Source organism: Panthera tigris, chromosome C2 (assembly GCF_018350195.1).
Source record: "Panthera tigris isolate Pti1 chromosome C2, P.tigris_Pti1_mat1.1, whole genome shotgun sequence".
In the NCBI taxonomy this organism is placed as follows: Eukaryota; Metazoa; Chordata; class Mammalia; order Carnivora; family Felidae; genus Panthera; species Panthera tigris.
This window is the reverse complement of record NC_056668.1, coordinates 94,199,914-94,212,002: the sequence shown is the minus strand read 5'-3', so window position 1 is coordinate 94,212,002 and position 12,089 is coordinate 94,199,914. Positions and strand designations below refer to the sequence as shown.

Below are 12,089 nucleotides of genomic sequence, written 5' to 3'. Positions count from 1 at the left end.
AGGCATGGCATTGACTCTATGGGAAAACCCTGGCTTAGAATCTACCAGATCATTTCTAAATACTGCTCAGAACAACTAGAGACAACAAACTGAAGGCTTTTTGTATGTAGGAAAAGAAATACTGGAAAGTAACCCAAAGGTTCAGACTAGAAAATACACCAAGAATACTTTCTTTTTTACCCTAACACAGCTGAGACTTACCCAGTTTCAGCATATTTTTGACAATTTAAAACACTTTAGAAAACTGGAGATTTAAACCATGTAGACATTTGTAGGCGTAGCAAAATGATAGTCTCCCTTCCCAATCCTGTAAATCTGGCATCTCTACGGTTATGGTGACATTGTAAATAAGACAGCTACAACGCCCCAAAATAGTTTCACAACATCCAATTTTAAAGTTCATCCAAGCTGTCATTTTTTTTTTCCCCTGCTGTGATTTCTTGCTGTCACCTAACATTTGAAATTCTGATTCAGGGTCATAACTAAGGTTTTAAAACAAGGCATAATACAATATTACTATTCCTTAACACTAACCCCAGGGGAAGAGACTGAGAGGAAGGGGCAGCTGGGGCATGGATAGTTGTCATGTAAATAACGAACCATTGCTGGCAGGTGAAGACTCACCTCTCCAGGAGACTTTGCTCTGCCTCAATAGCACAATGCAACGCGGTGATGATAAACACAAACCATCGAAACCAAACCCTGTCATGCAAGGTGAGTTAGTTTGAAGGTATCTACACAAAGCCCCAAATCTGTAATCTTTAGAACATTTCTATTTTTAACTGTGTGTGTGTGTGTGTGTGTGTGTGTGTTTTCAGTCTTCATCCAAATGTTTGGCCTCATGGACACAGAGTCTAAGATTTTGATCCAGATTTAAAATATCTCAAAAACATATCCAGGGATTTTTGTTTCAAAAAATGCTTTTATGGGGATTCTAGTTTTGGTGCATTCGGGCACTTCCTGAAATGGCAGGCCTGGAAGGATAAAGTTCACAGCAGAGAGTTATGGTCTCATACTGTTTAACACTGCATTTTTTAAAAAATATTCTAGTCGTCTGTGGAAAAATTCCCACAAGAATGAGACGGCATGAAAATCAAACAACACTAGAAAATGCTTAGTAGAAATGTACAAATGGTCGGTTTTGAACCTGAAAGTTCTCAAGGGATTTTCTTCTTTGCTGAGGCTTCTGAAAAGAGCTCAGTTTATACCATTTTGAGACCCATGAAAGCACAGCACACCTTTGGATTTCTGATGCCACTATGCTGATCAGAGCCAAAATGTAGTGGCATTTGAGAAATATTGGCTGGTAAGTGAAATCACATTTAGACTTTTGGGTTTTATGTTGTAACTATGTAGTTTCAAGGGAGAAGCCAGTTATAGATTGGTTTGTTGTGCTTTGTTTGATTTGGTGAGATTGAAATTTGTGAGGCGTGAATTAAAAGGTAATTAATAATTCACAGAAACTGTTGAGATGGCCAGAACATACTTTCAGAAAAGGATTTTGGAATATCAGGGGCTTGATAAGATGATTCAGAATTGTTATCAGTGTATTGTGGATATTCTGTTCTCCTCCATTGGGTTAAAGAGTTTTATTTTCTTTCCTAAAAATAATGTGGCACATCTTCCATCTTAAAGCAATCAGCACAAATACAAGTGATGCCTGTTCAAGCGGACTTTCAAAGACAGCACACACTAGTAACACAAAGAGCTCTTTCACATTTCAAGAATACAGTGACGGGAACTGGTACACATAATAGTAGAGAAAAAAAATTTTTTTTTAACTTCATGGAATGGGAGGTCAGGCTTCAGGCACTTCTTTGTCTGGCAATGGACAAAACCAAAAGGGCTCTGACCTGAATCTCGCATCTCTTTCTAATCTACCGCACATGAGGGACCAGAGACACCAATTACCGATGAGTCACAAGAGCAGACAGAAAACTGTTAGTAGGTCTTGACAACCAGGAACGAAGATGCTTTGGAAAAACATGTGCTGGATGCCAAGTATGCAAGAAGTGTACCTTAGAAAGCGATGCCATTGTGTTAAGAAAAATGGGATTCCTGTCCAAGTGGCCTTGTGGGATTTCATCTGTACCATCATCTATACTGGTGAAGCAGCTCTGGGTCTTGAAGCATCGTTTAAAAGTCTTCAAGAAAAATCACGAGGTGTATATAAACAGAACCATAAATTTTATGTGGAACTTGGTGCAAGCTGTCTTCATTTATCTTGTGTGCACTGGCAGTGGTCGGAGTGCAACTGGCCTTGGGAGGACTCTCACCATTTGAACCGAGATCCTAGTGGTCATCTGTTTCTACCACCCACTGGAAGCAGGAATCCATACTACGGTTCCCCGGACTGGCACCCTAGAATGATGGCCACCTGCTAGAACCTGGGTCAAGACTATGACACGGGCAGGCTCAGTGGATTTATGCATGATTATCAATTTAGAGCAACAAGAACCAAAAAGCTCTAGTGAAACTTACTCTGGGGGGAAGGCTCAGTTTCTCTTTGTAAAAGAAAAATAAGACGAGCCAATTCTACTGACAAAATCCCCTATGGGAAGAACTAAAACTAAAAACGGAAACTAACTGGTTTCAAAAGTAAAGAAATTTTTATTAAAATGGAATTAACATGAATGAAAAGCACAATCCACCCCCCCCCCCAAAAAAAAAGAAAAAAGAAAGGGGGAAAAATGGGGCAAAAAAGGAGGCGGGGGCGGGGCGGGGGGAAGAAAACAAACCAGAAAGCTGAGGATTATTATGAGCCATGAGAACAATAGTCTGAAATACTCCGCATGGCACACTGGGTCTCCACGGGTCAGGGCTACGGCCTGTCCTGATGGAAGAAAATATATTCTTGAAGATAAAAGCTTCCAGGAGTGATTTAGGTATCTGTTAAGAAACACAGCTTTGGTAGGGGACCTTTTAAATTTAGTTTTGCCTTGTACTCAGTGTAAAATATTTGTACAAAAATATAGAAGGCATGGCTTGATGTTTAACGTCTGTGTTTTATTGTTGTTGGCACCAGAAAAAGCTCATGTTCTATGTTATGTCACTGTACATACTGTAAACAAGACTGCATTAATATTGTTTTATGAGTTTTTGTTTCAATGACTCTAGATTTTAAAAAATACATTCACAAACTACCTTATGTTTAAACACAATGATTCCCTTTTATTTCTTAACTGTACCCAAAATCCCACAATAAAAAAATCATTTAAAGCTGTGTGTTTCAAACTCATCACTTAGAAATAAAAACAAAACATAACATAAAAACAAAGATCAGTTTGCAACATAATTTAAAGAAGCTTCTGGTTCAAAATACCACAGCAGCAATATAAAGAGCTGGTGGCAATCGCATTTGGGGGTGAGACCCAAATCAATATATTTTGTCCACGTTGGCATCCAATTACAGTAGTTGTTAAATTCAATCCACAAAGTTATTGCTGAATTTGTTGCATGGAATTTGTGAAGATAGATTGTTCAGCAGCAGAACCACAGCAGTAAAAATGAGAACAGGGGGGATTTCATTGCTTTTGAGAGCTAAAGGGACCATGGTGAGGACATCTTGGTGATCACCTGAAGATAATCCTCAATTCCATTCTTGTGTGTTACCTGTTTAGAATAAATGCAAATGATAACCACCTTTACAGGAGGGGAAGAATCATTTACTTCAGAAACTGGAATAATTCCCCATGCCCTTACCCTGTTTGCCTAAACCACCAGATTGAGATGGCTCCATTTTCCTAACGTGTATTTCGTTCTCATTAATAGTACATCAGCTGCTAATGTATTTAGGCAAAATCAGTAGGATCACAGACTTTAAAAAGACAATCTGTTTACATTAATTGTTTTCTTCAGAAATAAGCCACATTTGTTTTTGTTGTTGTTGGATTTTTTTTTTTTTTTAATTTTTCCAGAAGAACAATTTGGTCAACTACTGTTTTGTTTAAAAAAATATTAAATACACCTGAGATTGCCAGTTGAGCTCTCTATATGTCTCCTGGAGATAACACTGCTGTGATGAACAGTGAAACAAAACAAACAAAACGAGGTAGGTTAAAACAGGAAGCGCAACACAGATCGTTTTGCAACACCTCGATACCACAGGCGGCCATGCTTGTAGCTTTGGAAAAAAAAAAACCCAGACAGTCACGTAAAAGTTCAAATCATCCGAGTAAGAGTTTATAAGGACACAAGTCAACCTGAACTAAATACATACATATCTCTGCACAAATGTTGTTTACCGTATGTTGGGTAATTTGGAGGAAGGTAAAATGATTAGGGTCTCAGAAATTTGGCCAAAGCCTTGTTTTTAAGTTCTATCAACTCTGAACCAATGGTGCCCGCTGTGTCTCAGGCAGGCTTGGTAGTCTTGTCCCTTCTCTCACCAACCCAGAGAGAACACAGGCAGCTCAGAAACATTTATTGTTATTATTTTTTTTCAGTCATAGTTTTCATTTTCAGAAAGTGGCACCCTCAGGAGAAAGCTGGGAATGACCAGGGCTTGGATGTCATTCACTCCCCAATTCCCAGAAAGAACTCGACAAAGTCTCCCTCCTAATGAAGCCCAAAGCAAATGACCTCCTAGGTGGAGGCTTTATGCATTAAAAAAAAGAATGTGTATATATATATATACATATATATATATATGTATATATATATGTGTGTGTGTGTGTATATACATACATACATGTATATATATATATATATACACACACATTTTTTTAGCTTGTTTCCCAGAAGCTCTTTTTGTCTGACCCCAACAGTCATCCCATCTTTTGCCCTGATCTGTTGCATAATAGCTGAGGGAAAGTTGTGTTACGGAGTCCCTCAATCGTTAGAGCCAACTCGACTCAATGGCACTACTATCCCATTCCACACATTCCATTCTGTACAGGGCCATATAAAAACAGGACCTGTCAGACTCACAAAAATGGTAGTTGATTTTATTAGTCTAAGGCTAGTAGTTTAGCCATTTAAAATCTATTTCCCCAAAGAGGAGAAAACTAGTATTTTTCTTCTCTTAAAAATTCATTAGCCAGTTGCTATCAAAAAGCAACCTTTTGGGTTGGTGAAGGCAAAAGAGTTCTAAAATTACCCCACTATGCAATTATGGCCTTCAGTGTAAGGAGATAAGGTACATTTATTGTGCTGTCTCTCACCATTTGAAATTGGAAATTTTACAACATCTCGTATACTTAAAGCTAGCAGGCAGAAGGAATTAAAAAACAGACTCGTTTTCTCGGTATGCATTCTCTCCCCATTCTTACAAAGTAAGGGGGTAAAGAAAAAAGGTAACAAAACAAAACAAAACAAAACTCAAAATCCACCATAACACAGCTGAATCATAAGAGCACACAATATTTGTTTCTATCCCTAACTCCGAAGGGCACCATGGTCCATCTCTGTCCACAGACAACGCAGCATTCTTGGGGATCTCCTGGAAATTCCTGCCACCTTTTTCTCTCCTTCTCAACCAGGCTGCAACACTGAAAGATGGACTGTGGGCTGTACTGGGACAGGCAGAGAGAGAGGAAAAGGGGAAAGCGGGATGTTCAACCAAGCCTTCTGATTCTGCCTCTAGACTGGCATAAGTCCACATGAGTTATGTTCTTTTTAATTAGAAATAACGCCATGAAGATAAGTGCCAAGTGCTCTTCTGTTACCAGTTCATCATGGAATTTCTGTTGAGGGTCATGAAAAACACTTGGCTACTTCCTCCAGATCGCACGGATGCAAAAAATACCTGTTTGAAATTAAAAAGAAGTTAGTTCAACTGCATGGTTTCTTTTCCTCTTTTCTTCAACCGTCCATCCATTTTCTCTCACATGTTCTATCCTTGCCATGTGTCAGCTCTTAAGACTCAATGGCTGGTGTTTATAAAGTGCCTTTTAATACAGTGCATCCTCTGTAAACACTCCTGACTTTATTACTATGATGTTACTATTACTTATTGTGGTACTGGCCTTTGGGAACATGGGAGGGGCTATATATTGATTTGCAACATCCCTTAGGATGCTTATGTTTTAAAAGGGAGTTTCGTGCTAGGAATGTGCTAGACTTCTGGCCTAGGACACAACAGGTCTTTTGTTAATTTCTGGAAAGCCATAGAGGCTTTCTCCCATACTGACAAGAGGGCAGACTTTGGGACTGAAGAGAATCTTTTCAAATTCCCAAAGTCAGTGGGGGGGGGGGATTTTGGGGTCAACTGACTACTATACAACCTCAGTTCTCAATTTTTAAAGTTACGAAAAAAAATTATGTCATCAGATAGGATAAGGTGTTTAATGCCTATTCATTTGGTATGCCAAAAGTTAACTCTTGGCTTGTCAGCTGGTGCAGGCATATCCTAGGAGATAATGGCATTAATAGAACCACAGTCCATTAGGTCTGGGTCTGTGAAATCATTTTATCAAACAACTAAGAGAAGTGAGCAAAATTTGGGTTATTGCTTGTTTGAATGTCAGTGAACCACTGCCCGAGCTAAATACTATTCTGGGCTGTGGCCTAGCCCTTCAATCAGCCAATGCCAAACTTTGGTCCAAGGCATTTACTTTTGTCACTAGTGTAAAGTCTCTGCTACCTCATTTCCACAACTCCTTCAGAAGAATGTTGTCTCTCCCAACAACGACTTCTTACAAAGTTCTGTGGAAATGCTTGGCATTCAGCTAAAGCTACGTATGTAAGTACAGCTACTGTTAGGGTCAATGAATCAAAATGTGGAAGCACAGAGGACCCATGGAAACACAATGGGGGAAAGAAAGGGCTGCTGTTCTCTCCAGGTTGTGTGCACCCTCGGCTCTAAACCTTGGGCCCCAGATACTGGTGTGGTCCCAGCCGGCTCCTGAGGGCATGGGCATGGCTTGAAATCGGCTTGCTGGGGTTGGTCTTCTATGAACTTGAGTGTGGTGGTCTATGCCCAGATCACTCCTAGTCTTATGATCCCCAGAGACTGGATTGGGGCTGGAGTTTTGCCAGGGGTCAGGTCTGCTTCCTGGCATACTCTGGTAAGGCCCTGGAACCACCCGTGCCACCCACAGCTACTGTCTATCCAGACCACACCAGGTCAGAGTAGTTGGCCAGGGTTGGATATAGTCTAGACTCACACTCCCAGGGTTGGACTAAGACCAATCAGGCCTCTGGCGTGCTAGGGCGGACCAAGAGATGTACATCTGTTCAATCCATCACATTCTTTACTACAAGTGTTTATTCCTGCTGTTTGGGGGACAGCATTTCTAAGTTGGCCATAGTCACAAAGGATGAATTCACAAATGAGCACAGCTTAGCTACTAACACTAAACACTTTGGGTTGGTCTACACGGAGGGCAAAGGAGAAGCAGTGTTGCCGAAGAATACCCTTCTGAGGCCACTGATCATGCCAGACGGACCCCACCAATTTCACTGCAAAACAGTCCCCCTATGACACTTTGGAAGAAACATGGCTGGAATGACACAGGACATGGCACTAGTTGAGTTTGTGATGGTGCATTTGTTAAGGAATGGGTGACAATTTTTGAAAGTTTATATTTCTATATGTCCAATGTTTTATATTTAAAAGTGGATATAATGTGATGGGTTAGGTTCTCATGGTGACTTTGTGACACGTCTAAAAGTGGAGTGTGAAGTTGACCCTGTGTGAATGATTAACGATGGGCCAAGCCTCCCAAGTGCTTGGGAGAATTTGGGATGTCTGCTGAGTCATCGCAAGGCCTGTGGGCCACAAAAGTTACTATGGGTTTACAAGAAATTTTTGGAAGTTTTAATGTCTTTTTTAATATGTGAATACTATATTTTGAGGGTTCACGTGAATCAAACCAAATAATGCCATTTGAAGATAATATTGATTGTTTAACACAGATGTGATTCAAATCAGTATAAAGGAAAATGAAGGTTTCACAGGTACCTGGTGGTCTCTTAAAATGCAAACACTAATGCAAATGTTGAAACGGATTTACCTTATCATTTCTTTCACATAGAAACTTTAACCTTTGAGCTCGCTTATGCATAAATACTCCATCCAAATGTCCTGTTTCCACTGACCGGATCTCAATAGCTTTCTCGCCCCAGCCCATTATCTGATTGGAATGAATGTAGGCTGTCAAAAGGAATTTCCAAAACTGCATTAAAAACATTAGATGGGCAATAACTCACAGCATCTGTTCACATCTTAACCACAAAAATGACAAACGACTTGAGATAAACAGACAAAGCAAGTCTTACAAGTGTTATTCACAGACTTTTTTTTTTTTTTTTGTGGGATCAAATGGTTGTTTCACATTTCTTGACTTTCGTTTCATTTGGGGGGTGTAACTGCTGAAGGAGATAAGGAATGGTTAACCTACCCACAGACGTGGGCATTTCTCCCCATTGGAGCACCACATCCTTAGTTATCCGGCCATAGGTGTTTACATACACCCCCTCATCCTCATAGCAAACAAGCATTTCCATTCCATCTGTTTTAGGCAAGATGACAATGGCATGAGGAGTGATATTGCCCTGAATCTAGGAGACAAAGAAAGGCCAGGTATTATTCTTTTTAAAAAATAAGACAGCACCCTGACTATTAATCTCTAAGAATTGTACAAAAGGATCCCTCCCCCACCCCCATTTTCATTCTAGAGACTGACATTTTGCCCTGCTTTGCTTAATTTAACCACTGATCTGTCAGATACCCCAGCATACAAATACAAACTTCGGCACTAGGTCGAGAATCCAATTCACTTGTTCCTAAAACAAACGACTACAACTATGGAACACCTACTATGTGCCAAGCACTGGGCTCCTTACATGCATAATTCCTAGTCCTTAGGACAGCTCCCTGTGGTAGATATCTTTTTGGATGAGGCACCTGCATGTCAGAGGGGTTATGTAAATTGATCGTAGTTGCACTGATATTTGGTGGTAGAATTGGGATTTGAGCTCCTGTCTCATGGACATTAAAACTCATGTGTTTTCCATCTACTTCTAAAAAAGATGAGGGGAATGAAAATCAACTGAATCTAATGGGAACAGCCTAAATGGGGTCAAAGGGTGGGACCCAAACAGACGCCTACAAATAGGCTATGAGCATACAACACAGAATGTTTTTCTGGGTGCCTACATAATGCAAATTAATGGCTTGTTTAGAAAAAAAATTCCCCTAGCCGAGATGTCATGGTGGTCCAGTAGTTGCCTGGCTGGGTAGATGAGAGGATCAAGGATGCTCACAGTGAGGCCCCAGTCACCTCACTGAGAACATGAGCTGTGAGTCCTGTGTGCATTTGCACATACCTGTTGTGAAAAGCTCTGACACAGCAATGAACGCTGCGTGCGTGTGTGTGAGGCAGCGTGTGCGCATTAGGCACTGAAACAACTTTTTTCAATTGTTGTGCTTCTTTGCAGTAAAGTCTTTAAACTCTCAAAATACCAATCAGCAACAGATCAGGCCTCAGACTTTCCTGACAGCGTCTATGGTACGTTAGCCTTGGGATTACGTACAGGAAACACAACTTGCACCGCACCAATCCTAATAAGTGGAACCATGTGTGGCATTTCTGTTTAAAAGTCAGGTTTGGGGCAATGTGTCAGTATAGCAATATTAATACTACAATTTGCAGGGGCTTATGGCAAGTACCTTAGAGGTATTGCCTCATTTAATGCTGACGATAACCCTCTGGAATAGGTCCTTTAATCCCCGTTTTACAGATACGGAAGTCAAGGCTTGGAGGGACTGTCTAATGTGCCCATTACTGCACAATGAGTACATGCTAATGCCAGGGATGCACTCCAGTGTCTGATTCCTCTATACGACGCTCCCCTCAAGTTGAAGAGAGCAACAAAGATAGCACAAAGGGGCCACTGACTTCCCATGTAAAATGAGCCCATCTCCCTTCAAAAACTGAAACTAGGAACTCATCTACTACACTTTTGCTTCAAAAACACAATTTATGCCCCTGAAGGAAAAATATCATATGCATTTTCATCTAAAGTCCAACGAGACGACATGTCTAATACATGGCAAAGAATTGCTGTTATGTGTTACTCAGTTTCAAGCAGTCATAAAAATGAAATTCACATGTTTTGTGTATTAAAAGCATTGTCTATTCAGTGGAGGCTAAAAGTCCATCTGCTTTACCGATTAGTAAAAATTAGCAGGACTTCCGCTAAAAATGTGCAAGAGCAAATCTCTTTCCGCATGCATGTTGTTGTACACAGAACCTGGACAGCGGGCTCCCAGGAACTTACATGAGATGGGATGTAGATATCATAAGAGTTTCCTGAATCAACATCAATTACATGGAAACCAGTGTGTGAACCAAAAATAACCTTTAATCTTTGACCTTCTTCTACCGTGAGATCAACAAGCAGTGGCTTGTGCTGGAGATCTGCAAAAGACTTTAAAAAGCACCCCATGAGTGTCCACATCGTTCAAAGAGGTTATCTGAAAATTGTTTTCTTTTAGCCAAAGCCTGGTGGAAGTTAGTATCTGATTTTCTTACACTGAAAGTCCCAGAGATCCCTCTTTCAGCTTTAGGTCTATTCATATTCTGGCTCTAGGAGGAAGGGTCTAACATCCTTTTGTGCCCCCGTCTCTACCCCTTGTCCTCTAGGGAAGAGAAGTGGTTTACCATTGTCAGTTTTGACAGTGTCATTATACTTTAAAACTTGGCATCTGGGTGCTGCTGTTTCTTCCTGTTTATTTCTGGCCTTTTCCCTCTGGGGAAGGTACAGTCACTTCTCTCTGGCTCCTTTACTCCCCATGGAACAGCCGGGCCCAGGCATGGCCGTTACCCTTTCAGAGATAGCCTGGGGTAGACAGCTGGGCAGCTCTGTGCCTAGTCTGTTGAGGATTAATGGGCATGCTCTGGTTCTGGTTTTCCCTCAGTGAGTGAGTGAGCATCAGACTGGCACCTTCTTTAAACTTACTGTTGACATCTGAGACTTAGGTTTGGGCAATAGAGAAGGCGGGGGAGGCTGGAACATCATAAGACTCATGACTTATGTTGGCTAGTTGGGCTTAACTAGGAAGGAAAAAAGAGAGCTCCAGCCAAGTTTATCAAGGTCCCATGTGTTTGAATCCAGAGCCCAAGCCCCAACAAGCCGTCAAGCATTCCTCTGTTTTCTTTTGCCATTATTCCTGCACAGCCAACCTTTATTGGGTCTTGACATCTGGGAGAGACTTTGTGAAACCACAAGTGCCTCAGCTTTATGGCCATCGCCACCCAAACGGAGCGCCCTTTCTTCATCTTTTGCTAAAGGAGTCTCTGACTAGGGGAGGCCCTGGCCTCATCTCCTGCCAGCTCCAGTCCTCCCTGCTCCAGTCCTTGTCTTTGCACTGGCCTCCTTACGGGCTCGGTGCCACAGGTGGCATTTTGGCTGGTAAACCAACAGCAGTAACTTCCCAACCTGACTGGGAATGGGAACTTTGAAAAGCGTTCATGGACAGAGATTTTGGCAGAACAGCAGCATTGCTCCGGCTTAGTTAGGAGTTATCCCTTAAGTGTTATTACTAACTTAATACATTCCAAAAATTTCTCTCCATGAAAGTGGAGGGGAGCCTATTTCCTTTGATGTACCTGCCTTCCTGAGCACCTCGCAAACGAGCCCCTTGCACTAACGGAACAGGAGTGGGGTGATTCCGCCCCAAAGGGTGCCTCCTAATGTTTCCAAGGCAGCTTCTGCCCTTACATGGCATAAGTGGCAAGAAAGAGTACATAAAGGGTCAAAGGGAGACAACAGTCACAAGGATGGGGAGAAAAAGTGAGGGCCAATGCGCTATAAAGAAAGTGAGAGACACAGGCAGACAGAGACAAGGAGCAGAAGATTAATTCACGTGGGCTGTGGATAGACTCTGCAGCTCTGTAAACACCAGAGTGCTAGCAAGTACTGGTCCTTCCAGCATCTGGGGGGAGGGGTCAGCTTTCACGAGCTGGAGTCCACAACGCTAGCATATCCTCATCACACCCTTACTGAGTGCCATGAAGACTGATCCAACCATGGTGGGTACAGACTCAGATAAGGTCAAAAACGAAAAGCAGAATGCAGAGAAACCAAGCCATTTGTATGTAACCACATTCAGTATTCATTTCAGAGAAGTCCGGTAACATTGG

The 12,089-nt window shown here is 41.5% G+C and overlaps 1 protein-coding gene across 8 annotated transcripts in view; it reads right to left on the bottom strand.

Moving 5' to 3' along the window:
• Window positions 1-5,123: 5,123 nt before the first annotated feature.
• Window positions 5,124-12,089, bottom strand: part of TNIK (TRAF2 and NCK interacting kinase) — a 440,791-nt gene continuing 433,825 nt past the window's right edge. For all 8 annotated transcript variants that reach the window (XM_042998976.1, XM_042998973.1, XM_042998974.1 and 5 more), the window contains 4 exons: window positions 10,225-10,374; window positions 8,343-8,502; window positions 7,956-8,095; window positions 5,124-5,746 (listed from right to left, as the gene is read on the bottom strand). In XM_042998976.1, the coding sequence (XP_042854910.1) occupies window positions 5,663-5,746; window positions 7,956-8,095; window positions 8,343-8,502; window positions 10,225-10,374 (534 nt within the window). In that variant the 3' untranslated portion in view covers window positions 5,124-5,662. The remainder of the gene's footprint in view (window positions 5,747-7,955; window positions 8,096-8,342; window positions 8,503-10,224; window positions 10,375-12,089) is intronic.